We start from the raw sequence: 27074 nt of genomic DNA, 5'->3' as shown, positions 1-27074 counted from the left end.
AAAGAGGATACAGAAAATTTGAGTATAATTACCTGAGTCAATTACAGATATGTATGGACCTCTGTACCCAACAATTATATATGCCATATTCTTTTTAAGCACAGATGGAACACTGACAAAAAGAAACTGTTTTCTGAACCACCAAGTAAGACTGAACAAATTCCAAAGTACTAAAACCATACAAAGTATGCTTTATGACAATATACTTAAGCTAAAATTTACTTTAAAATATTCATATTAGTATTACCACCCAGCAAATCTAAGCCTAAGTACATACCCAATGGAACTTAAAATGTAGGAATATGTACAAAAATATGTACAATAATGTTCACAACAGGTTTATTCATAATAGCTGAGAAAGAGAAAGAACTCAAATATCCATCAAGTGATGGATAAACTCAAAGTAGTACACACATATAACTGAATATTATTCAGCCATAAAAGGAATGGAGAACTGATACATGTTACATAGACAATTAAGTAAAAGAAACCAGACACAAAATGCCACCCATTATACAATTCCAGAATAAGTAAATCCATTCAGACAGAAGTAGATTAGTGCTTTGCAGGGGGTGAGGGAGGGAAAAAATGAATATGAAGTTTCTCTGTGGAGTGATGAAATGTGGAATTAGATAGTGGTGGTGATATTTACACAATTTTGTGAACACACTAAAAACCACTGAATAATACATTTCAAGGGTGAATTATATGGTACATAAATTATATCTCAATAATAGTTTTTAGGGGATCCCTGGGTGGCTCGGTGGTTTAGCACCTGCTTTCAGCCCAGGGCGTGATCCTGGAGTCCCAGGATCAAGTTCCGCATCAGGCTCCCTGCATGTAGCCTGCTTTTCCCTCTGCCTGTGTCTCTGCCTCTTTGTGTCTCTCATGAATAAATAAATAAAATCTTTAAAAATAATAATAATAGTTTTTAAATAAAAGGAATTCCTGAAAGTTTGGAAACTCAGGAACATAATTCTAAGTAATCTATTTGTCAAAAAATAACTCAGGGATTAGAAATATTTGAGCCAGATAACATGCAACACATGAAAATGTACGGCGTGAAGTGGTACTTTAGAAGGAAATCTATGGGGATCCCTGGGTGGCGCAGCGGTTTGGCGCCTGCCTTTGGCCCAGGGCGCGATCCTGGAGACCCGGGATCGAATCCCACCTCGGGCTCCCGGTGCATGGAGCCTGCTTCTCCCTCTGCCTGTGTCTCTGCCTCTCTCTTTCTCTCTGTGTGACTATCATAAATAAATTTAAAAAAAAAAATAAGAAAATAAAAGGCTTCCTACATTAAAAAAAAAAAAGGACAATATACTTAAGCTAAAATTTATTGGCAAATTAAAAAAAAAGGAATCTATGATTTTTTAAAAGATTTTATTTATTTATTTTTAAGATTTTATTTATTTATTCATGAGAGACACAGAGAGATAAAGGCAGAGACACAGGCAGAGGGAGAAGCAGGCTCCATGCAAGGAGCCCGATGTGGGATTCGATTCCAGAACTCCAGGATCACGGCTGGGCGGAAGGCAGGTGCTCAACCACTGAGCCACCGAAGCGTCCCTAAAGATTTTATTTATTTGAAAGAGAGTGGGAAAGAGCACAAGCAGGGAGGATGTAAAGGGAGAGGGAGAAGCAGACTCCCTAAGCAGAGGGCCCTATGTTGCACTTGATCCCAGGACCGTGAAATCACGACCTGAGCTGAAGGCAAACACCTAACATACTGAGCCACCCAGGCGCCCAAAATCTGTAATTTTAAATTCTTATATGCAACATATATAATTGATACAGGACTAGTATCCCAAAGTATGTATTTATAGGAAACAGAGAGAGTAAAGGAAGCAGGTGAAACTATATCACAGTAAAGCAATCTGAAAATTAGAGAGTAAACCAGCCGGACTCTTCTATCAATAAACTACAAGGGGAAAAAATAAGTCAGAAAGAAGGAGGCTAAAGGGGAAATTTATAGAACAAAAACAAATTAAATACATCAGCCAATTACTAATGTGGGCTTTATTTGGATCCTGATCCGAAATGTCTTATAAAAAATAAGAACTGTAAATCTAAACACCGAATGGGAACAGTAAGAAATGGATAATCTTTTCAATGAAGCAATGCTAAACTGGATAGCTAAGTGAGGGAAAAAAACCAATCTTGACTTCTACCCTCACATTACACACAAAATCCACTTTCAGGTGGATTGTCGATCTAAACGTAAGAGCCAGAACTATAAAGCTTTTAGAAAATAATATACAAGAAAATCTTCATGATCCAGAAGGAGAGAATGAGTCTTTCAATAGGAAATAAAACCAGCGCCAGGAGAGGTCTTAACCAAACTATGTTAAAATTACAAATCTCCATAAAATGTGAAACAATAAGCCACAGAATGGGACAGTGTATATGCTACACATGCAATTGACAAAGAACTAGTATGCTGAACATATAAAGAAGTGAAATCATTAAGAAAAAAGAAAAAAACAACAAAAAATTAGGAAAAGACTAGGGGAGGCACATCATAGATACTCAATCTCATTTAAACTTAGGAATGAGCAAATTAACACCAAACAGATATTACACACCAGTAACTTGGGAAAAATTAGGTTGACAGCATCAAATGGAGGTGAAAGTCTGAAATACTAGAAACACATATTCTGCTGCTATGAAAATTGTGATACTTTAATAGATTATTCCAAACTTTTTCCAGCAATTGCATCTTTTCATGGCAGTATAAATTGATACAATCACTTTAGAAACAGTTTGCCATTATTCTACTCAAGTTGAAGATATGCATATCCTAAAACCCATCCATTCTACTTGTGTAAGTATACATACTAGTCTCTAGGATCTAGAGAAGTTCATGGACTTGTACAACAGTGTTCTTAGCAAGAGTGTTAATAGGGGTACCTGGGTGGCTCAAGTCATGATCCCAGCATCCTGGGATCAAGCCCAACATCGGGCTCCCTGCTCAGTAGGAAGTCTGCTTCTCCCTCTCCCTCTGCCTACCGCTGCCCCTGCTTGAGCTCTGTCAAATAAATAAATAAAATCTTCAAAAAAACAAAACAAAACACAAAAAGAGTATTAATAATAGCATCAAACTGTAAACAATCCAAACATCCATTAACAATACAGTGTATACGCAATTAGTGGTATATTCCTAAGTGGCATCCTATACAGTAATTAAAATCAATGACTTTGATACATGCAAGTTATTCATGCTAATGAACATTAAAAAGCAACACATAAAAATTACATACAGCATAATTTCATTTATATGAAGTTCTAAAACAGGCAAAACTAAACTATCTCATTTAAAGATGCATAAATAGCTGAGAAAACTAAAAACCAAGGAAAAGATTATTACAAAAATAAATTTTAGGATTACTTCTGGGGGAAGGGAGTTGGTTATGAGTGGGAAGGGGAACAAGGGAAGGCTTGTGAGGGTTCAGAAATGCTCTTTCTTCAATGGAGTTTGATCAACAGACATTGACTTTCTAACTAAACCATACACATTTTATATATTTATATGTATCTCAACAATCATACCCAATATACATACTACACTATGCATACACATAGCATTGATCTTCCCATCAAAATTTTAGCTGTTATCTTTGGCTAATAATTCCATTCCCATTTTTACACTTTGCTAATTTTCACTGATAAGCAAACATTACTCTCAATAATGGAAGTAAGCACTTTCTCCCAATAGTATAATGAACACTGCAGAAAAATTATGGCAGCTTATGTTTATTGAATGCCTTTTGTGCAACACTGTATACTATACTTTTCATAAACATTAACTCACTTAAGAAAAAAACAACTCTAAAATGTAGTTATTATCAGTTTCTCTACAGAGGCGGTTGCCAATGCTCACATAAAAATGTGAGAGCTAATCTGTCCAAGTCTGAATGCAACTTCTTCCACCATTCTACACAAATTCCAACAGCTGAGTTTGTTTACTCTCCATCGATTCACCTTCCCCTTACAATATTCTGTAGGATTTTCTTCATCTGATATTTAATTCATTCATTTATTCAACAAATATTTATTTAGTACCTACTATATTCCAAGTACTGTTCCACTTTCAAGATATACAAAGGGGCAGGAAGAAGGAAAAAGGTAGGCAAAGGGGAAAAGAGATGATGAAGTCTAAGTTTACATTTTGTTGGGGGAGAGAGACAATAAATAATTTCAGATAGCAATCAGTTCTATGAAAAAAACAAAATAGGAAGACAGTGATTGGGGATAGTAGAAACATTTGGGCTGAGATCTGAATACTACATAAGTCATGCAAACCACTGGAAGGGGTTCCAGGCGGTGGCAGCTATAACCATAAAAGTCCTGAAAGCCGCCCCCCCCCGCCCCCGCCAAAAAAAAGTCCTGAAAGGGGAATGAGTTTTGGCATGCTTAACGAACAGTAAAAGTAGAAGGCTACTCTGCCTGTAGTATGATAAGCAAAGAGGACAGATGGTGTATCTTGCAGTCCAAGGAAAGAATTTAGACTCCATTTCTGATGCAGTGGGAAGCCACTGGAGATTTTTAAGCAAGGACTTACAATTTATCTTTAAGAAAACAACAAGTTAAAAAAAAAAAAGAAAGAAAGAAAACAAGTTAGGACCTATGTCAAGAGAAGACTTTGAGGAAAAGAAGGTTGGGAAATGGCAAGAGTGGAAGTGGGAAGACATCAGTTTTTAGTAAGAAATCCAGGGAAGAGATGAAGGAGCTTGAACTAGAATGGCAGCAATCAAAATGGACAGAAGTGTTCAGCTTCCAAATATATTGTGAGGATAGACCAGATCAATGGAGTGCCTATTTCTTCATTAAACGACTATTCATTGCATGCTGTAATAATACATCAGGCACTGTTCTAGGTGCTGGGGACAGAGAACTGAACAGGACATACAGGATCCCTGACCTCAAGGAGCTTATTGTATATTACATACTGCAATGAGGGAAACATTTAATAGGTAAATAAAAATATATAGCATCAGACAATAACTGTTATGATGAAAAATAAAGGAATGAATGATAGAAGTGGGATAATATTTTAGGTAAGTCAAGGAAAGACTTTGCATAATGGGTGACATTTAAGCAAGGACTTAAAGTGAAACACAAGCCACACCAAAGCACTCCACAGAGAGGGAAAGAGCAAAGGAAAAGAATATGAGGTGAGAATGTGCCTACATTGTGAGAACAGCTAAGCAAATGCAGCCAGAGCAGGATGAGTACGTAAAAGAGTGGCAGAGGAGGCCCAGGAGTTGGTAAGAGGACAGATCCCATAAAGCCAGGAGGTGGGAGAGAAAATTTTGAAATTTGTTTAAACTGTGATGAAAAGCCAGGAGAGTTGAGAACAGGAGAAGGATCCCTGATTCACATTTTAGAAATATCATTCTGACGGACTTTTTGAACTGTTGAAGGATAAGTAGTATGAAAAGAGAGGTCACAATGCCCTCAACTAGAGTGCTTCTAATAGAGATGTGAAGTAAGATAGATTGTGGATAAGTTTGCTAAATTGAATAGGATTTGCCAAATTAAATGTAGAATATCAAAACCAGGTCAAAAAAGATTCCAGGGGTTTTGGCTTAAGGAAGGGGAGAGCTGAATGTAGCATTTATTGGAATTGGGAGAAACTTAGGAGGAACAGGTCAGAAGATAGGGACCAACAGCTGGTTTTGGTCACATGTTCACTATTAGTCAAGTGGAGATGTCAGCTTGGCTGGGTCTGTCAAGTCTGAAGCTCAAGGGGGGAGATCAAAGCTTAAGATAACTTTGTTTATGAGAGTTACTAATGATAATTTTCAAGAACAAAATTTTTCATATTTGAGAATTTACTAACTCAACCTTAGGAACCACCTAACCGTTCAAATTTTTTTCTCCTATGGTGTTAACACAATCACCAGTATAAACTAATAAGCGATAAACTCAAACCATAAAATTTCACCTTCTTAGGTTCAGACTAAGATGATCAATTTTATAAACTACCAAGAAAAAGGAATAGAGGTCCCAAACCTAATACATTCAAAAATTAATATAAAATTTTTTTAGGATTTTATTTATTTGAGAGCGAGATACACAGTGTGAGGGTGTGAGCAGGGGGAGCAGAGGGAGAGGGAGAAGCAGACTTTCTGATGAGCAGGAAGCCTGATGTGAGGCAAGATCTGGGACTCCAGGATCATGACCCGAACCTAAGCCAGATGCTTAATCAACTGAGCCACCCAGGAGACCCCAAAATTAATATAAATTTTATTAAAAGAACAGAGTCTTAGTAAATCTAATAGTAAAAGAATTAGGAATCAGATCTATTTCTCTCACAGCTTATTTACTTCTCCCTCCCTCTTTTATTCCTTACTACCTAGAAGCTTGGTTACCAAGAAGTCCACAGAGTTGGCTATTCATTTTCAAAATAGAATTTATTTCTGTAATAAAGAATTAAAATATGGCTGTGAAAGTAGAAAATAATATAGAAAAATATTTAAAATGTGCAATAGTAATTTTAGAGTAAAGGTAGTTAAGCATTAGAGTCCATGCTCAACTTCTACTTGAAAGACCAACCAGTATTTTATATATTAACTACACTGGAAAAAACATACCTAGCAATTTCAATTAACAGTTATACTCCAAAAACAGATTTATATACTTGGTAAGGCCCTTGTGAAAATATAAGTATAAATTTTGAGGATATATTTTTTGAAGTTGGCTTCACTTTATAGACTGATAAATCTACTGTCCAAAAGTCACAGGACTGCTTTTATTACTAATCCATCCATATAATTAAATCAACATAGAGGAAACACCTACTTTTTTGGATAAAACCAAATGTTCTGTTAACAATATGACAAGAATATCATCTTTCATTACAGTGGTATAAAAGTTGGTAAGTTCATGTATCCTCAAAGCTTGGTTTCCATTACATGGGTCTTTGGAAACTAAACACAGGATGAGAAATATCTAATGAATTCTATCCATCCATTCCCCAAAGCTTTACTTACAATGAAGATGTAAGGTATTGTTTGTATGAAGAACATACCAAAAAAATTCAAAGTGTTTGGCTAGAGGGAAGACAATTCTTCAGAGACTATTGTTTGCAGTTTGCAGAATAGGATAATCTTCTCTAGGAAGAATAATGTCAACATAGCAGCACTATATTCACCAGGAATCCAATGGATCTCTCATGTGGCAGGAAGCCAAACCTTCTGGCTGCTCACAACATCACTCAGCTTCCCTTTAATCTTCAGGAAGTGTCTCTTGAATTCTAATCCATCTCCCTATATTAGGAATAATATCCAAAAAATAATATCAAAAAAGAGACTGCCATAAAATCAAACTCTCTTTAGTGGCAAGTAGAGATAAACACCCTTAGATATGTCCAACTACAATTCCCTTCAAGTCCTCTTCTGAAGACTAAATATCCTAGAAGATATGGCTACATAAACAATTTCAACTTGATTTTGGGCCATCACTGTTCCCACCATACTGAGCGTAGAGAGGCAGAAACAATGGCATCTTATCTCTGTCCAGCATTGGTATCTATGTCTATGAACCTAAATCACTGTTTTCCATAGGTACTAGGGGTTTATAACCCAAAATTAAGCTACACAACTACATTGAAGTCTTGTCCAAATACTGTGGTAACAAAGCCAGTGATTCAGTTATGAGAAGAAATTCATTACACTAGGATCTTAATAATTTAATTTCATACTAAGCATCTGGACAATGCAGCAAATTTCCAATTTCAAAATGTGACCTAGTTCTCTAATCTCCTTTAGAACCATATACAGTATCTCAGGAAACATAGAGAACACTATTTTGCTCTTATATATCAAGGCCAAACTATAACCTCAGAACCAGTAATTTCTAAAGAAATAATCAGATATGTGAACAAGACTCTATGTATACAAATATTAATCACAGATTTACGTATGACAGATAAAGGTTAATTATATTGTACATTTTGACAAACATAATTGTTATTAAGATATATGTGGATTAAATAAGAAAAAGTTTAGAATGCTTTAAAATATTCAGGGTAATTACTGGTGGACAATATAACAGGATTATTTTTATTTTATTGTTACTTATTTACATTTTCTACAATAAAGCTTTTATAATAAGGAAAATGTCATTTGAAAAAAATCTGTATTTTAGAAGGATAATAACAAGAATGTTCAGAAAACTGAATGAGAAAAAGCAAGTTACCATATATTTACAAATGCCATGTATATACAAATATAATGCCATTAAAAAGAAATCTCTACATAAGAGCATTTCCATATAACACATACTAAAGAAGTAGTAAGACTACCATAATGAAATACAGTATAAAATCTCTCTATTCTCTCTGGATAAGTTTAAACTTGATTCTTATTTTATCCTTTATACATGTTTTCATATTTTTTAGGTTTCTTCAATGAACATGTAATACTTCTTTAATAACAGCAAAACAAATTTTTTTTAAAAAATGTTGTTTGACATACCTTAGAGAGCCGAAAGTCAACCAAGATCTTCTCATCCATTTCTACCAAATTCACTTTGAAAATCAGCTTATTGTTTCTCCTATCAGTTGTTGATACAGTAACCTAAGGCAATAAAAATAAGATTAGTGCAAATTACAAAAACATTTGTAAAACTTCTCATTTCAAGGAATGACCAAAAAAAATACACCAGTGTACCACAATTGTGCAACACTGGAACATAATGTTCTGGGAAAGAAGATGCTTAATACATATATTGCTGGTGGGAATCTGCAAAGGTGCAGCTGCTTTGGAAAACCACTTGGCAGCTCCTCAAAAAGTTAAACACAGATACTATATGCCTTAGTAATTCCATTAGCAAGTTATATACCTAAGAAATTGAAAACATATTGTTGTGAATTGAACTATGTCCCCTCAAAATTCATATGTTGAAGCCCTAGCCCCTCAGATTGTGACTGTATTTAAAGACTGGGCCTTTAAATAGGTAATAAGAGTTAAAATGAAACCACTTAGTGGGCTCTGATCCAATATGACTGATAGCTTTATAAGAAAAAAAAAAAAGTGCTGCCCGGGTTGCTCAGTGGTTGGGCACCTGCCTTTGGCCCAGGGCGTGATCCTAGAGACCTGGGATCAAGTCCCACGTGGGGCTCCCTGCATGGAGCTTGCTTCTCTCTCTGCCTATATCTCTGCCTCTTTACAATAAATAAATTCTTTACAAAAAAAAAAATTTTAATAAAAAATTAGAATACAGAGAGAGAAAGATACCAGGTACACATGCACACAGAGGAAAGGCAAGATGAGGAGGCAGCAAGAGGCAGCATCTGAAAGCCATGAAGTGAGGCCTTAGAAGAAATCAATCCTGCCTGGGATGCCTGGGTGGCTCAGCAGTTCAGCATCTGCCTTTGGCTTAGGCCATGATCTCGGGTTCTGGGATCGAGTCCCACATCAGGCTCCCTGCATGGAGCCTGCTTCTCCTCTCTGCCTGTGTCTCTGCCTCTCTTTCTCTATGTATCTCTCATGAATGAATAAGTCAATAAATCCTCTTTTAAAAAAAGAAAAAGAAGTCAACCCTGCCGGCACCTTAATCTCAGACTTCAGTTTCTAGAATTGTGAGAAAATAAATTTCTGCTGTTTAAGCACCCAGTTTGGATATTTTGTTATGACAGCCCTGGCAGGCTAAAAACACATTAAGTTCATACAAAAAACTTGTACAAAAATGTTCTCAGCAGCATTATTCATAATAGACAAAAAGTAGAAACATCTCAAAAGTCCATTAACAAGTAAATGGATAAATAAAATATTCTATCCATATAATGTTGTATTCTATTATTCTCCCATAAAAAGGAATGAAGTACTGACAAATGTAAACAACATAGATTAACCTTGAAAACATTATGCTAAGTAAAAGATGACAGACACAAAAAGCCATTTATATAATTCCATTTATATGAAACATCCAGAATAGGCCATCTATAGGACAGAGAGTAAAGTGGCTGCCAGGAAATGAAGGGAAGAAAGAATAAGGAATGACTATTAATTCGTATGGAGTTTATTTTGGGGACGATGGAATGTTCTAGAATAAAATGACGATGGTACCACAATCTTGTGAATATACCAAAACCACTAAATTGTACACTTTAAAATAGCTAAAATGACGATTTTTAGGTTACCGTGAATTACATCTCAATATACCTACCTGATTAAAAAAAAAAAGTAAATTATCTACATAAGTGAGAGGAAAATCAGGCTGGTCTCAGATTTCTGCACAGTAACAATTTCCCCTAATTTTAATTTTGAAAGCTTACAAAGCTATTAAATAAATAAAAAAAAAACCCTGAAAGAATCACCAACTATATACCCTTTGTTGGTCTTATCAACCTAGATAAGTAGGTTTACTTGTCTTTTTTTTTCTTTTAGTTTTTCAAACAAGCTATACAAGACATACACTTCACTTCAACATGTTTCTCCTGTGAACAAAGATCCTCTTCTACAAAACTACAATATTATGATAACAACCAAGAAATTTGGCACTGATTCAAAAACATTATCTAATATAAAAACCATATTCAAATTTCCTCAATTGTTCCAATAATGTCTTTTATAGCTTTCACTTCTTTAAAACCATGATCTAGTAAAAGATCATGTCATTACATTATTTGTCAGGCCTCGTTAATACAGAATATTCGTCTAATTGTTTTTCATGCCATTAGGTTTTTGAAAAGCCTAAAGATGGACTAGAATTTCAGTATTACAAATATGCTATAATAATATAAAACAAAAATTGGTGGTGGGAGCAGGGGAGATAGAAGAAGTATGGGATTGTTAATGTATTCATCTTTCATAGAAGGTAATCTTTGTTACTCTTACAATTTAAGGACATACAGTTTTCAAGAACATGACTTGCGTCTCTTGATATTTTTAACAAACTTAAAGAAGACTTTCAATACTATTTCTTAAGGTAAGTAACATTTTACTTAAGTCTTTTAAATTCCAATTGCTTTTTTAAAAAATATATACTGATAATGATCATTTTTTACTCAAATATTTACATTTTTCTTCAGGAAAATCAATGAAACATACCTGATTCATACAACTCTTTTTCCACTGATAGCCCAATTTCTCACAAGTCTCTTTCAGGCATTGATAAGATTTGTCTGCATCCAATTTGGTAAAAAATCGTGTCATCCTTTTCACCAAGCGCTGCCAAGGGTTCTACATGTCAAACAGAGGAAACCTGAATAAATCTGGTATCACCAAAAGCAGTCATATCATAGCTATTGGGTCTGAAAATTTTTTTGTGTGACTAAAGATTCTTATATAGGAAAGCATCCTCTTATCTCTTCCTTAAAAAAAAATCTATATACGCACAATATTAATACTATATTTCTAAGATTTATACATTAAAACAAAAGCCTTTATGAGGAAAAAACTAGAAGTTTCTCATCATTTATTTGAAAAAACTAAATTCCCTTACCTGTGAGGATCCCGGGGTGCCAAGTAACTGACTATTCAGGAGCATATGATCAGGACATGTGGGTTGGGAAAAACTGATCCCTTGTACCAGCTTATCAATATATGAAGGGCTAGTGTCCCATACGGAAAGACCTGTCCGTGGTTCTGGCTGGGAACTGGAGTACTTCACATTTTCTTCACTGAGGCATTAAGATATGGGGAAAAATATATCTTTAGATAAAACCAATCAGGCCTTTCTTATATCACATTACCATTCTCACACTGATAAAAAATTACATTCATTATCAAGAAAAAATATATACATGCATTATTTTTATGGGAATATTACATACAATAATTATTTGGTCTTTATTGATTTATCTTACCTAGAGGCACTGTTCACTGGAGAGAAGTCCAAATTGGATTGAATGTGCTTAGAAAATCCACTAGGAGACTCTGATACACCACCTGAAGTGACTCGGGGCCTCTTTGCTCCTAAAAAAAGAAAACATAAATACAAATGTTTTTAAACCACATCTAAATCCATTTACTCAAAACAAAATAGTTATATGACAAATAGTGGCTCTCCATACATGATTGCATAAGAAATGTGGTCATCATAAACTTAGGAGGACTCCTGTGTCAAATTACACATTTCACAAATCCTGATTTGTATGTTGCCAGTGTGGGATTTCACAATAAAGTCATAATTTTATTTTATTTTTTTAAGATTTTATTTATTTGACAGAGATAGAGAGAGTGAACAAAAGCAGGAAAAGAGGCAGAGGGAGATGCAGGCTCCCTGCTAAGCAGGGAACCTGACACAGAGCTCAGGTGTCAGGACCAGGATCCAGAGATCATGACTAAGCTAAAGGCAGATGCTTAACCAACTGAGCCACCCAGGCACTCTCTCCCCTGGCAAAACTTTACTGAGAATAATTATTACAAAGAAAATGATGCCACTGTAACTTCTGTGGTTAATACCCTTAGCTGGATCCTCAATACTGATAGTCCTATGTTTTTCAGTCAGTTTCCTCTCCCTTTCTCCATAATGACTGCTTCAAAACTTCTACATTCTTATCAAATTCCCACAACCACCCACCCTCCAGTTCCTTATTACGTAGCACAGGATACCATCTCCCACTGCACAAAGAAAATAACGTCATTAGAAACTCCCTCAACTTGCCATTAATAAATCTGCCAATTTACTTGCATTGCGACTCATCCTTCCCTCCCTTCCATGCTCCCATCCAATGCCCATCCCTCTACTCATACCTGAACCCCATACCTTCCTATCTCTTCGGGGTCTTGATGCTCCTTCATTCCTTCTCTCTTATACCTTCAGCCTTTTTCCCTCTCAACTGGAACTGTCCCTAAACCATTTAAACACACTTATATTTAGCCAAACATTTTATTTATTAATTCCTTCATCCAAATATTTTAGTAAGCCTCCTATGGATCAGGCAGTAAGATGAGAGAAACAGCATGCTGGTATGCTGATGAGAAAGTTAATACAGAAAAATTAACAATGCAGGAGGAAGACTGAAGAATTGCTAGATAATGTCCCTGAGTAAGCAAAAGAGAACTGGGTCTCAAGTACAAGAGAAAGAGAGTTGGCTTATAACTGGAGCAATTTATTCATAGCAACAAAGAGAAAGCAGAGTATAGGAGCACAGAGGCAGCTGGTTAGGTGAGTGGAGGTGATGACTGAAGCCTGTAGAAGTTCCTTTGTGACTGTTTCCATTTCTCAGTGAAATAGGAAATGCTGTCACCAACTGAGAGTGAGGAGGGGAAAAGAGGCATTCAAAGTTGAAGGGGAAAAAAAAGTATATAAATGTGATTTAGGAGAGTGAGGCTGTCAAAGGAGTGGAGAAATGCATTATAACTGACTGGCAGAATTAAGGGCTCACTTGAGATTAGTGATCCTGAATTTAAAGTTAATATTCTGGTCCAAATGTGATCCGCTGTGCAGGTGTTAAGTGTACATAGGCAGAAAACTGGATTAAACTTGGGTTAGGTTTTGACCAGTAACCATGATGAAGAGCGAACAGGGCTGGAAAGCTGAAGCTGAATGTAAAGGAGTCATTATAATAACTGACCCTAGGATTTAAAGTAATGAGGATGGGATGCCTGGGTGGCTCAGCGGCTCAGAGTCTGCCTTTGGCTCAGGGCATGATCCCAGAGTCCCAGGATTGAGTCCCACATCCAGCTCTCTGCATGGAGCCTGCTTCTCCTCCCTCTTCCTGTGTGTCTCTCTCTGCCCTCCCCGCCCCGTGTGTGTCTCTCATGAATAAGTAAAATATTTGAAAATAGTAATAATAAATAAAGTAATGAGGATGGAGCTAAGGACCTAGGGAGGGGGCAAATAAGAAATAGTGAAAAGGAAGTAGATTCGTGAATTGCATATCTAGGTAGGGTCAAAGGATTGCTGGAGTCAGGGAACTAGAGGAAACCAGGAAAATATAACAGTAGTCAAAGCAGGATGCTTAAAGAGACAATCCAGGAAATATAAGTTCAGAAAATTGGAAGGATCATCCAAATGAATATTTAAATTACCAAGAACCATGACAAAATGTACATCAAGAGTTGGAGAGAGTGATGATGTGACAAGAATTTTAATTGGAGGTTCAAAAGCTGACTGTAACAAGGATGGAACAGCGGGTGATAATCTGATATGAAATTCAAAATGAAGCAGGGGAGAAATGTGAGGAAAAGGCAGAAAGTGGCAACAAAGGACAAAAAGGATGCTTGCCCACTCTCAGATTCAAAGGTAGGAGAGTGTGGGAAAGAAAACAGCTACCACTGGAGGAAGCCTGTGTTCTCAAGGGAGAGCTGGATTCCTGTTAGAATAGAGTGAAAGGTAAAAGATGCATTCAGAGAATGCCTGGGTGGCTCAGCAGTTGAGCGCCTGCCTTCGGCCCAGGGCATGATCGTGGAGTCCCAGGATCAAGTTCCTCATCGGACTCCCTGCAAGGAGCCTGCTTCTCTCTCTGCCTATGTCTCTGCCTCTCTCTGTCCCTCATGCTCTCATGAATAAATAAAATCTTAAAAAAATAAAAGATGCATTCAGAGAAGAGTTAAAAACTCACTCATCTCTAGCCATTGTCCTCTTTCCTCTCATTCACAGCCAGAATGAGCTGTCTACACTCTGCTTCATTATCTCTCTTTTAGACTATAATCACTGTACTCGACAATTACTCCCACCTCTCCACCAAATCTGTTCCTGCCACAAACACAAATAACTACTGGGCAAACTTTTAGGCTTCATGTTATTAATTCATTAACAGTATCTGCTACTGTCATGCATTTTTTTCTCTTAGCCTCAATCCCTCCATATTCTCCTGATGTTCCCCCGCCCCATCTCTTTGGCTATTTTTCTGTTTTACTGGCCCTTACCTACCACTTAAATGTTGGCATTCCTTAAAGTTTCACATACTCAATTTCATCTACCAGTTTAAACTACCATCTATTTGCAGAGAACACCCAAATATTGAGATCTCACGCCTGGTCCTGTCTCCTCAGTTACACACATACACACGCACACACACACACAGCATACATCATCTCCTTTTTAGACAGTTTTTACTTCTAAAATTCCACATGTCCAAAATCAATAAAATTTCCCAATTCTGTTTTTCCTGAGTTATATCCTAGTAAATGGCACCACCATTTTCTGAGTTGGCCAACCCAGAAAGGAGTCATCCCAGACTCCTCATCCTCCTTCATTTTCCACATATAAACAATCACCAGTCTATCAATTGTAGACTGTAAATTTCTTTGGAATCTACCTCTTCCTTCCAAGCCCATTGCCACTAAAGCTCATGCAAGGTACCGTCTACTCACATCTAAGATCAAAAATGTCATAAACAATGAAAAAGAAAAAGCCAGAAAGATTTTTTTTAAGATTTTATTTATCTATTCATGATAGACATAGAGAGAGAGACAGAGACAGGCAGAGACACAGGCAGACGGAGAAGCAGGCTCCATACCAGGAGCCCGACATGGGTCTCGATCCCGGGACCCCAGGACCGCACCCTGGGCCGAAGGCAGGTGCCAAACCGCTGAGCCACCCAGGGATCCCCGCCAGAAAGATATTTTAAAACCAAGTATATGATGTTATTTCCTGGCTTAAAATCTCTTAAAAGCTTCCTCAATGGCCTTAAGTTAAAGCCCAAAATCCCAAATGTGGTTTACAAGGTCCCCCTCTACAATTTGGTCACTATCTACCTCTCTACCTTCATCTCAAACCTGTCTCCCTCTTCCTATTCTTTATTCACTCATTTACTCAACAAACATTTACTGAGAGCCTACAATGTACCACACACCATGCTAACCACTGGTGACACCGTGATGAACAAGACAGACATGGTCCATGCCATACTGGCCTTCTTTCAAGTTCCTCAAATGTACCACCTTCCAAATTCCAAGACTCTCCAGAATGCTGCTTCCTCTGTTCCAAAGAAACTGTCACTCATCTTGCTAGTACTCATCTGGCTAGCTCCCCTTTAATCTTCAGACCTTAAATTTAATGTGATTTCCCCAGGAAGACAAGGTTTCTCTGTCATTTAAGACTTGGTCATACGCTTAGCTATAGTACTCTGACTTTCCATTTTATTAAAAACCGTAAAATTATTTTGTATTTCTCTTTTCCCTACTAGACATTATAACCAACCCGAGGACAGAGATAACAGCTATCTTGTGCTGTTGACTCGTGATACTGACTCAATTGCCTTTTCTTTCACAGAAAAAATACTTGTATTTTCAGGATATTACCTTTCTTGAGTGGTTTGTTGTACCATCTATCTTTTTTGATGTCTGGGATGGTAATCCTTACTGATGGATTCTCAACTAGGATTTTATGCAGCAAAGCTGAAATAAAAATATTAATACGATATTTACAAAATAGTCATGAGATTAGAATGCAACATTTACAAAATAGTCATGCAGATTAGAAACTTGTGCTGTGGAACATATTCTCTTTTAGTCTCTTTATATCCAAATACTTCTGGGCAAGAGAAAAAATAAGCTACTATATTATTGCTTTAATTTCATGTAATTGCTCTTTGCTACTGTCTATATCTTAGAATACCAGTTCGTAGATCTGATTCTCAGTTGTCTGCAAGTAAGCAGAGCAGGAGCCAGGTGGAAATGTTTCTTCGCGTGTGACACACATTAACAAAAAGATACAAAAACCCTCATCCGTTTTCAATACCAAACTCGTTCCAATATATCATGTTATGTCCTCACGCACACAGTTTTATAAAGAAAATTTACTTTCCAATAACTTTTTAAGAGATAATCATGTACGCAGCTATCATCCTAAAGTATCTTAACTATCTCGATGAAGAATTCATATATCTTCAAAAGCCAAAAAAAAATTTTTTAAAGATTTTATTTGAGAGAGAGAGAGAGAGAGAGAAAGCACAGAGGGACAGTGCAAGGGTAGGGGGAGAAGGAGATTCCCCACTGAGCAGGGAGCCTGATGCAGGGCTTGATCCCAGGACCCTGAGATTATGACTTGAGCTTAAGGCAGATGTTTAACTGATTGAACCACCCATAGGCTCCCCAAAATTATTATTATTATTTTTAAAGATTTTATTTATTCATGAGAGACACACACAGAGAGAGGCAAAGACACAGGCAGAGGGAGAAGCAGGCTCCATGCATGGAGCCTGACATGGGACTCGATCCTGGGTCTCCAGGATCACGCCAGGCTGAAGGCGGCTCTAAACTGCTGAGCCACCTGGGCTGCCCCCAAAATTATTTGCTAATGGGACAAAGATTTATACGAGAAACTGAAGCCATAAAAACACAGGGAATTTTTTTTTTTAAGTTAGGTCTAGGAAATATCTTTCCAAACATAACAATATAGTCAGAAAATTGCAAAGGACAAAATAATAGATTTGAATAAAAATATAAACTTCTGCATGTGAAAATAGCGTAAACAAAATAAAAATGCATGGCAAATTGTGAAAAACACTTGTAACTAAAAAAAAAAAAAAAAAAAAAAAAAACACTTGTAACTAATGCAAAGCTCTAATGACATTAATGTTTAAAAAAAAAACAACCCCATACAAAATAGTAAGAAAACCTCCCTGCCACAAGTGAGCAAAACAGATCATTCACAAAAATGGACAAAAAGCTAACAATGGATATACAACCTCACTGGTATTAAATTTAAAATAAGAAACAGTGAATATAGGGGTGCCTGGGTGGCTTAGCCAGTTAAGCAATCAACTTCGTTTCTGCTCAAGTTGTGATCTCAGAGTCCTGAGATGGAGCCCCATGTTGGGCTCCATGCTTAATGTCTGGCTAAGACACTCTCTATCCCTCCCCACTGCATGTGTGCACTGCATACGCTCTCTGGTCTAAAAAAATTTATCTTAAAAAAAATTTTTTTTAATATAAACTAATGAAATTGTGAAGAAATGATACAAACTCTCTAAAAAGCAATTTGGCAGGGATCCCTGGGTGGCTCAGTGGTTTAGCACCTGCCTTTGGCCCAGGACATGATCCTGGAGTCCCGGGATCGAATCCCACATCAGGCTCCCTGCATGGGGCCTGCTTCTCCCTCTGCCTGTGTCTCTGCCTCTCTCTCTTTCTCTCTGTGTCTCTCATGAATAAATAAATAAAATCTTAAAGAAAAACAAAAAATTAAAATTAAAAAAAATTAAAAAAAGAAAAGCAATTTGGCCAGGTAAACCGTAATAATTAAAAACTGCATATATCCCTGACACTTCTGGATTTGTTTAGTTTTAAGATTTTATCTATTTATTCATGAGAGACACAGAGAGAGAGAGAGGCAGAGACACAGGCAGAGGGAGAAGCAGGCTCCATGGAGGGAGCCCGACGTGGGACTCGATCCCAGGTCTCCAGGATTACGCCCTCGGCCAAAGGCAGGCACTAAACCACTGAGCCACCCAGGGATCCCTTGTTTTGTTTTTTAAAGGACTTTATTTTTTTTTCTGCTGATTTATTTATATTTTTAAAGATTTTATTTATTCATGTGAGATACAGAGAGAAAGAGGCAGAGACATATGCAGAGGGAGAAGCAGGCTCCATGCAGGGAGCCCGATGTGGGACTCGATCCCGGGACCGCAGGGTCACGACCTGAGCCTAAGGCAGACACTTAACTGCTGAGCCACCCAGGCATCCTGTGAATTTATTTTTTAATTAAGTGTATGTGCATTATGTGAATGATCATCATATTGCCTTCATAAGTGAAAATTTTTAAAATATATAAATCTCCAAAGAAAATGAATTGGATGAATAAGGTAAAATATACCCACACAGCATAATTCCATCCTTTAAAACAATGATGTTTTACAGCCTTTAAAAACAATGATGTAGACCTATAGTTATAGTCATGGAAGAATGTCCATGTCAACAGCATTAAGACAAAAAAACAGGTTATAAAATAGCGTATGTAGTGTGATCTCATTTTCTATAAAAACACAAATACTTATAAATAATATACATATGTAACAAATATTTGTAAAACATTTTTTTTGTTATTTTTTTAAAGATTTTATTTATTCATGAGAGACACAGAGAGAGAGGGGCAGAGACACAGGTAGAGAGAGAAGCAGGCTCCATGCAGGGAGCCCGACGTGTGACTTGAAGATGCTTAACCTCTGAGCCACCCAGGTGTCCCAACATTTTTACAATAAAGTATAGAACTGCATGTCAAAATATTAAAAGAAGCTATTTCTGAGTGCTGGGATTATACAGTTTTTTTTTAAATTATTATTTTCCAATCTATCTGCAAGGATTATGGATTACTTATGTGATTATTTAAAAGTTAAAAAGAGGGAAACTCTAAAAAACAACAACAACAACAACAACAAAAAAAAGAAAAGTAAAAGGGAAGCCATGGGGATCCCTGAGAGACTCAACAGTTTGGCACCTGCCTTTGGCCCGGAGCATGGTCCTGGAGTCCCGGGGATCAATTCTCACATCGGGCTCCCTGAATGGGGCCTGCTTCTCCCCCTGCCTGTGTCTCTGCCTCTCTCTCTCTGTGTGTCTCTCATGAATAAATAAATAAAATCTTAAAAAAAAAAAAAAAAAAAAAAGAGGGAAGCCTGGGTGGCTCAGAGTTGTGTCTGCCCTTGCCTCAGGGCATGATCCTGGAGTCCCAGGATCAAGTCCTGATTTGGGCTCCCCCCGCAGGGAGCCAGCTTCTCCCTCTACCTATGTCTCTGCCTCTCTCTGTGTCTCTCATAAATAAATAAATAAAAATCTTTAAAAAAAAAATATGTATATAAAATGAAAAAATTCAAACATCACTAGGTTTCATTATATAAGAAATCAGTAGTTTCAATCAATATAACCCAGTTACCAAGAGGAGCTGAATCAATTTTTTTCCAAGGGTTAAGGTATGTTTTTTTTTCTTTCCAATCAGAATATTCTTGACAACTGTCACTGGGCTGGTCCCATGGTAATTCTAAAAAAGAAACAAGTCATGGTTTTCTGAGTATTCACATTATATAGTAAAGATTTTAAAGAAAAATAGTCAATGATGCAAATACTAGTCAATGATACAAATCCATTAAAAGTTTTCTCCAAATTAATTCAATATGTTTTTCAAACTAAGAATACCAACTCACAGAAATTTTAGAGGTATTTCAAAAACGGATGAACCACTTCCACCCACCCTGTTTCCAAACTTATTCACACGAATCTTAAAAGATTGCTATTGTGATATTTCATTTAAAAGGTATACATACCTCATTTTTAAAAAGCTTTGGGATTCCAAGTTCCAAATTAGTTATAAATAAAGTCACTATTAAAATATATATAAATATGGATTCTCTTGGTTTGTTTCATTTATTTTGGTATAATAAATCTGGCTTTCCATAGGACAAGAGTTTCACCATGATTAAATAGCTCTTACCTCCAGCCAACATTGCTGTAAGTACTATTCCACAGGACCAAACATCAACTGGTTCTGCATGAAATTCTTTTCTCTTTAGAAGTTCTGGAGCAACATAAGGTAAAGTACCACACATCTTGTTCAATAAACGTTCACGATTATTATGCCGAAACACTGTTGCCAAGCCAAAGTCAGAGATTTTGAGGTTATCTAAACAAAAGTAAAAATGAATGGCACTGGAATAAAATGTTTTATAAATATATATACTTAAAGGAATTAAGTTTTATTGGAAAATCACTGGTGTTACTTAAAACGTGTACAACTTTTCTACCTTAAAAGGACAAAAAAGTGTTTTTTTTTTTTAAACGATTTTACTTATTTGAAAGAGAACACAAGCAACAGGAGCAGCAGAGGGAAGAAAGGGAGAAGCAGGCTAGCCCTGAGCATACAGCCTGCGGCAGGGCTCAATCCCAGGACCATGACCTGAGCTGAAGGCAGACGATTAACCAACTGAGCCACCCACGTGCCCCAAAAAAGAAATTTTAAAAAAAGAAGAAATAAAATATATCACATAGCTAAAACTAGAAAAAGGCCGCCTCATCGCTTCTATTAAAAGAAAAATCATCAAATACACAAAACAGTGGACCAGGTTAAAGAAAGACACTGGAGTCAAAGGGGATTGCCCTTCTGGAGAATGAACACTATCTTAGGTTGAAAGCAGAGCCAGGGCCTTCAACAACTTGTACAGAGGGCAGGAAGGAGGGATCCCTGGGTGGCGCAGCGGTTTAGCACCTGCCTTTGGCCCAGGGCGCGATCCTGGAGACCCGGGATCGAATCCCATGTCAGGCTCCCGGTGCATGGAGCCTGCTTCTCCCTCTGCCTATGTCTCTGCCTCTCTCTCTCTCTCTCTGTGTGTGACTATCATAAATAAAATAATAATAATAATAAAAAAAAAATAAATTTAAAAAAAAACAACAGAGGGCAGGAAGGAGACACCAATAACGTGACAAGTTCAACTTTCTCAGCAGCAAACAAAACCAGCTGGCAGAAGAAAATTATGTAAAGACATACAAAACCTAAAGATCCACAAAACACTAGAACTTCTTGTCAAAGTGGTCAAGTTTAGAAAAGAGAAACTGTGCAAAAAAATAAACCAGAAGAGCAAATTTACTCTAATTTCCCACTTTTAACACATGCAAACTACAGGCAGAACTTTCAATTTATCCTGTCCTTACTAAATATCTGCCATAACTGAGTGACACTGTGCTAGCCAATGCGGGTATATTTCTGAAAATTAACAACAGACAACTGCTGTGAAAGTTATGAAAATACAGAGCATTACAAGATCTTGCCTAATCTTAGGCAGGAGGGAAGACACCCCTCCCCCCCATTACCAAAGGTCAAATGGCACAACCTTTTTAGAGGGCAACCTGGCAATCTGGAAATTTGAAATATTCACTCTTTGAACTAGCAAGTCCCATTTCCAGGACCACAAATACCGAAATACTCCCTCAAATTCATAAGCATAAGGATATTCCTAGCAATATTATCTGTAAATAGCTTAAATATCCATCAATAAAGAAATGATAAAATTTTATTATACATATATACAATGAAAACTATGTTGGTAAGTAGTTTTTAAAAAAGGGTGCTTAAGTGGTTCAGCCAACTGAGTATCCAAGTCTTGGTTTCCTCTCAGGTCATGAGCTCCAGGTCCTAGAATCAAGCTCCATGTCCAGGTCTGCACTCAGTGCAGACTCTATTTGTCCCTCTCCTCTGCTCCCCTTCCCCTCCTCTCTCTCTCTCTGGAATAAATAAAATCTTTAAAAAAGAAAAAAAAAAGGATGTATCTATAGCGCTGACATGGAATAGGGTCTAAGTGGAAAAAAAAAAAAAAAAAGGACGAATGTCATAGCAAATATCCATTAGAACATGACCCAATTTTTATATTGGGCCTGTGCACAAATTTAGAGAATAGACATTGCTTTCTATCTTTTTAAATCTAGAAACAACTTAAATATCCTAAAATAAGGGATTGATTCTCTGAAAATCAAGTATATCCACAGAATATAGTATGTAAGCCACTGATGATGTTTGCCTGCATTTGAATTGGGAGGTAGCTATGCAATTATCCTTTTAATATAATATAAATGCAAATACTATATTTAATATTAAATACATTGGTATTGCATATTTAATATATAAATAAATTTATATATAAATTTAATATACTTAAATTTATAATATAAATCATATATAACATGACACAATTATTTTAAGATTTTATTTATTTGTTCATGAGAAACCGAGAAAGAGAGGTAGAGACAAAGGAAGAGGAAGAAGCAGGCTCCCTGCAAGGACCCCAAGATCATGCCCCGAGCCAAAGGCAGACGCTCAAACACTGAGCCACCCAGGTGCCCCTCCATAACACAATCTTGACAAACCACTGAGATTAAGAGTGCCAAGTTACCACTGAAAATGCTAATGTAACTGTAACATTCCTTGAATCTTGCTGTTTCCTTATGTCTGCAACATAATACTAGGGTTAGAGAACTGCAGATAATAAATTCTAAATTGAGGGATGTGGTTATCTCTGAAATAAAGAGAATACATTTGTGAAAGAATACACTGGACTTGGACTATATTTGTAACGTTTTCTTTTTTAAAAAGATTATTGGGGGATCTCTGGGTGGCTCAGCGGTTTGGCGCCTGCCTTTGGCCCAGGGCGCGATCCTGGAGACCCGGGATCGAATCCCACCTCGGGCTCCCGGTGCATGGAGCCTGCTTCTCCCTCTGCCTGTGTCTCTGCCTCTCTCTCTCTCTGTGTCTATCATAAATAAATAAATAAATCTTTAAAAAAATTTAAGAGATTATTGTTAAGTATTAGATAAGAACAAAAGAATATTTATACACTATGCAGGATATGAGAAATATAACAAACATCCATTTACCTAATACTCAATTTAAGAACATTCTAACAACAAAAGAACATTCTATTTCCTTTTAAATCCCCTGGAAAAAAAAAATCCCCTGTAATTAGGGACACCTGTGTGGCTCAGCGGTTGAGCACCTGCCTTCAGCCCAGGGAATGATCCTAGATCAAGTCCCACATCAGGCTCCCTGCATGGAGCCTGCTTCTCTCTCTGCCTCTCTCTCTGTCTCTCTCATGAATAAACAAAATCTTTCATAAATTAATTAATAAATCCCCTGTAATTATTTCCATCAATATATTCCCTTCCCTACTTTCTCAGAAGTGACCACCATTCTGATTTTTATTTTAATATGCTTCTTTGTGGGATGCCTGGGTGGCTCAGGGATGCCTGGGTGGCTCAGTGGTTGAGCGCCTGCCTTGGGCCTAGGACGTGATCCTGGAGACCTGGGATCGAGTCCCACATCAGGCTCCCTGCATGGAGCCTGCTTCTCTCTATGTTTCTGTCTCTTTCTCTCTCTCTCTCTCTGTGTCTCTCATGAATAAATAAATAAAATCTTTAATATGCTTCTTTGTGATTTCCCCAGATTTGTATCTCTAAATAATATTCGATTTTATATATTTTTGAACTTCATATAAATAGAATATACTTGTGCGAACACTTCCATGAAATATATCCATGCCATTACTTTGTACCTATAAATGACGCATTTCATAATTTATCTATTCTACTGCCAGTAGACATTTAGGTTGTTTCCAGTTTTTTGCTATTATAAACACCACCGCTTTGAGCAGTGTACATATGCATAATGTTTTATTTATTTATTTTAATATTTTTTATTTATTTATTAGAGATAGAGAGAGAGACAGAGAGAAGCAGGCTCCATGCTGGGAGCCTGATGTAGAATTCGAACCTGGGTCTCCAGGATCACACACTGGGCTGAAGGTGGAGCGAAACCCCTAAGCCACCAGGGCTGCCCATTGTTTTATTTTTTTAAGCCAGGTCGGTACACTGGTAGTTATTGTTTTTTAATTACATTACATATTATGTTTTATACAAATTTTTATGTCCCTGAACTTTTTTTTAAGCTCTACACTCAACATGGAGCTCAAATTCACAACTTCAAGATCAAGAATAGCATGCTCTACCAACAGCCAGGCGCCCATGCCTAAATATTTTTTAAGTTTTAAGTAACTGTAAAGGTTTTTATAAGATATAAATACAATGTAAAATAAAGTCTACATGCACATTTAAAAAGCAGCCCGGGCCGCTCAACAGTTTAGTGCTGCCTTCAGCCCAGGACGTGATCCTGGAGAACTGGGATTGAGTCCCACATCAGGCTCCCTGCATGGAGCCTGCTTCTCCCTCTGCCTGTGTCTCTGCCTCTGCCTCTCTCTCTCTCTCTCTCTCTCTCTCTGTGTGTGTGTGTGTGTGTGTGTGTCCTCATGAATAAATAAATAAAATCTTTAAGAAAAAAAGCATATATCCTTTGATCTAACTTATGTTGATACATGTATGGGTGAAGATATATACGGCTCCTTTATTCTCACAACCCAAATAGATTCTCTTACTATCACCATTTATAAAGAAGGACAGTAAGGCAGAGAGAAAATATGTAATGGCCAACTGACACAAGGCTATACACTTACTATGAGGTGGCCTAGAAATTCCAAGCTTTTAACACTATTCCATACTGCCTCTCATCGTTAGACACAAACAATCCTTTTTCCCCAGAGGGTTTTATGTAGCTTGAAACCTACATTTCCTCAAATAAGGACTTAATTTATAGATGAGGAAGAGGATGAATGACTGTACTACCATCAAGACTATTAGCATTCAAAAACTAATCAAAATAGAATGAAAAACAGAAGCTAAAGGATTCTCCAGCCTTGCTCTCATTTCTTGGGACTCATCAATCAACTATTCAGTTCCTTTTTCCCAATACCAAATTTTCTGAATATCTAAAATTTTGCTATTTGCCTTTATAAAGCAACTTGCAGAAGGCTAAATAACTGAAAGAGGATCTTAGATAGCTAGGTAAATAGCTTAATAAGAGGTTATCTTGGAACATCTGGGTGCCTCAGTGGTTGAGCATCTGCCTTCAGCTCGGAGCATGATCCTGAGGTCCAGGGATCGAACCCCACAACGGGCTCCCCAGAGGGAGCCTGCTTCTCCCTCTGCCTGTCTCTGCCTCTCTCATGAATAAATAATTAAAAAAAAAAAAAGACTTATTTATTTTAAAGAGAGAGCAAGAAGGAGAAAGGGAGAGGAAGAGAACCTCAAGCAGGCTCACCCCTGAGCATGGAGCCCCTCTTGGGGCTTGACCCCATGACTCCGAGATCATGACCCGAGTCAAAACCAAGAGTGGGATGCTCAACCAAATGAGCCATACAAGCGCCCCCTGTCATCTTTTTCAATCCTGACTCAATAAGCTAACACTTTCACTATCTGTCCATCCCAGTTTTTATAACATGCATGAAGTAAAACTAAACTCTTTGCATCTCCATCGAAGTCACAGATTAAAAAGAACAAACAGGATCCCTGTGTGGCGCAGCGGTTTGGCGCCTGCCTTTGGCCCAGGGCGCGATCCTGGAGACCTAGGATCGAATCCCACATCGGGCTCCCGGTGCATGGAGCCTGCCTCTCTCTCTACCTATGTCTCTGCCTCTCTCTCTCTCTCTCTCTCTGTGTGTGACTATCATAAATAAATAAAAAAATTAAAAAAAAAAAAAAAAAAAAAAAGAACAAACAGAGTGGAGCTAAGATGGCAGAGTAGGAAGGGGACCCTAGGCTTGCTTCATCCCATGAACACAGCTAGATAAATATCAAATCATTCTGAACACCCAAGAAATTGATCTGAAGACTGAAGAACAAACTGCACAACTAGAAGGAAAGAAGAGGCCACACTGTGAAGGGTAGGAGGTACGGAGATGTGATTTTGGGGAGAAAAAGATCATGGGTGCTGCAGAGGGGAGGGAGCCCTGCTCAAAGAGAGAGGTGGGGGGATGCCTGGGTGGCTCAGCAGTTGAGTGTCTGTCTTTGGCTCAGGGCGTGATCCCAGGGTCCTGGGATCGAGTCCAACATCAGGCTCCTTGCAGGGAGCCTGCTTCTCCCTCTGCCTTATGTCTCTGCCTCTCTGTCTCTCATTTAATAAATAAAATGTTTTTAAAAAGAGAGAGAGAGAGAGAAAGAGAGGTGGGAGAGAAAGAGAGAGAAGAGTACACGGGACATCACACAAGGAAAACACTTCCCAAAACCAGTGACTGGGAAAAACAAGAGGCTGATTTCCCTGAGTTTTTACAACCAGCAGGGCTAAAAGACTAGAGTTTTAGAGGTCTGTGGCACGGCTTGTGTGGAGCCCTGAGGGCACTCAGTGCTCCCAGGGAGACGGAGGGCAGAGAGCCTGGGAGCAGATGGTGCAATCTGAGGATCCCCGGGACACACTGAGAGAGACGGTGCCCCCTTCTTGGCGTACACCTGGGAGAGGTGGCACTGCCTCTCCAGGGACAAAAGAGCCAGAGGGCACCGTTTCCCTACTCCGCCCCTCAGTACAGGTGCAGAGATACTTGCTGAGGGCAGCTAACCTGGACACTAGCGCTTTGCTGCACTTTATTCCAAACTCCATGCCCTGTGCTTTGGTGTGACTGCCGCTCTGGGACAAACCTGCATCAGTCCTAACAAGGCAAGACCCTCCTACAGAGGACAAGCACGGGTCTGTGCCATACCAGGTCCCTAAAGTTTGGAGTTTTAAAACTCAGCCAGCCTGCTTGGGGTAGAACACAGGTGCACTACAACACCAGTGGGCAGACAGCCTGGGCACAGACAGGGTGAAGGAAGCAGATCTGA

General features: G+C 37.8%; 1 protein-coding gene across 2 annotated transcripts in view; it reads right to left on the bottom strand.

The window, feature by feature from the left end:
* Nucleotides 1-6394: 6394 nt before the first annotated feature.
* CHEK1 (checkpoint kinase 1) overlaps nucleotides 6395-27074 on the bottom strand; it is a 31806-nt gene continuing 11126 nt past the window's right edge. For both annotated transcript variants that reach the window (XM_072822590.1, XM_072822589.1), the window contains 8 exons: nucleotides 20320-20508; nucleotides 19765-19869; nucleotides 16200-16295; nucleotides 11813-11921; nucleotides 11449-11626; nucleotides 11055-11186; nucleotides 8478-8579; nucleotides 6395-7268 (listed from right to left, as the gene is read on the bottom strand). In XM_072822590.1, coding sequence (XP_072678691.1) covers nucleotides 7173-7268; nucleotides 8478-8579; nucleotides 11055-11186; nucleotides 11449-11626; nucleotides 11813-11921; nucleotides 16200-16295; nucleotides 19765-19869; nucleotides 20320-20508 — 1007 coding nt within the window. In that variant the 3' untranslated portion in view covers nucleotides 6395-7172. The remainder of the gene's footprint in view (nucleotides 7269-8477; nucleotides 8580-11054; nucleotides 11187-11448; nucleotides 11627-11812; nucleotides 11922-16199; nucleotides 16296-19764; nucleotides 19870-20319; nucleotides 20509-27074) is intronic.

Source organism: Canis lupus, chromosome 3 (genome assembly GCF_048164855.1).
Source record: "Canis lupus baileyi chromosome 3, mCanLup2.hap1, whole genome shotgun sequence".
NCBI classification, from domain to species: Eukaryota; Metazoa; Chordata; class Mammalia; order Carnivora; family Canidae; genus Canis; species Canis lupus.
The sequence above is the reverse complement of the archived record's forward strand: the minus strand, read 5'-3'. Positions and strand labels throughout refer to the sequence as shown.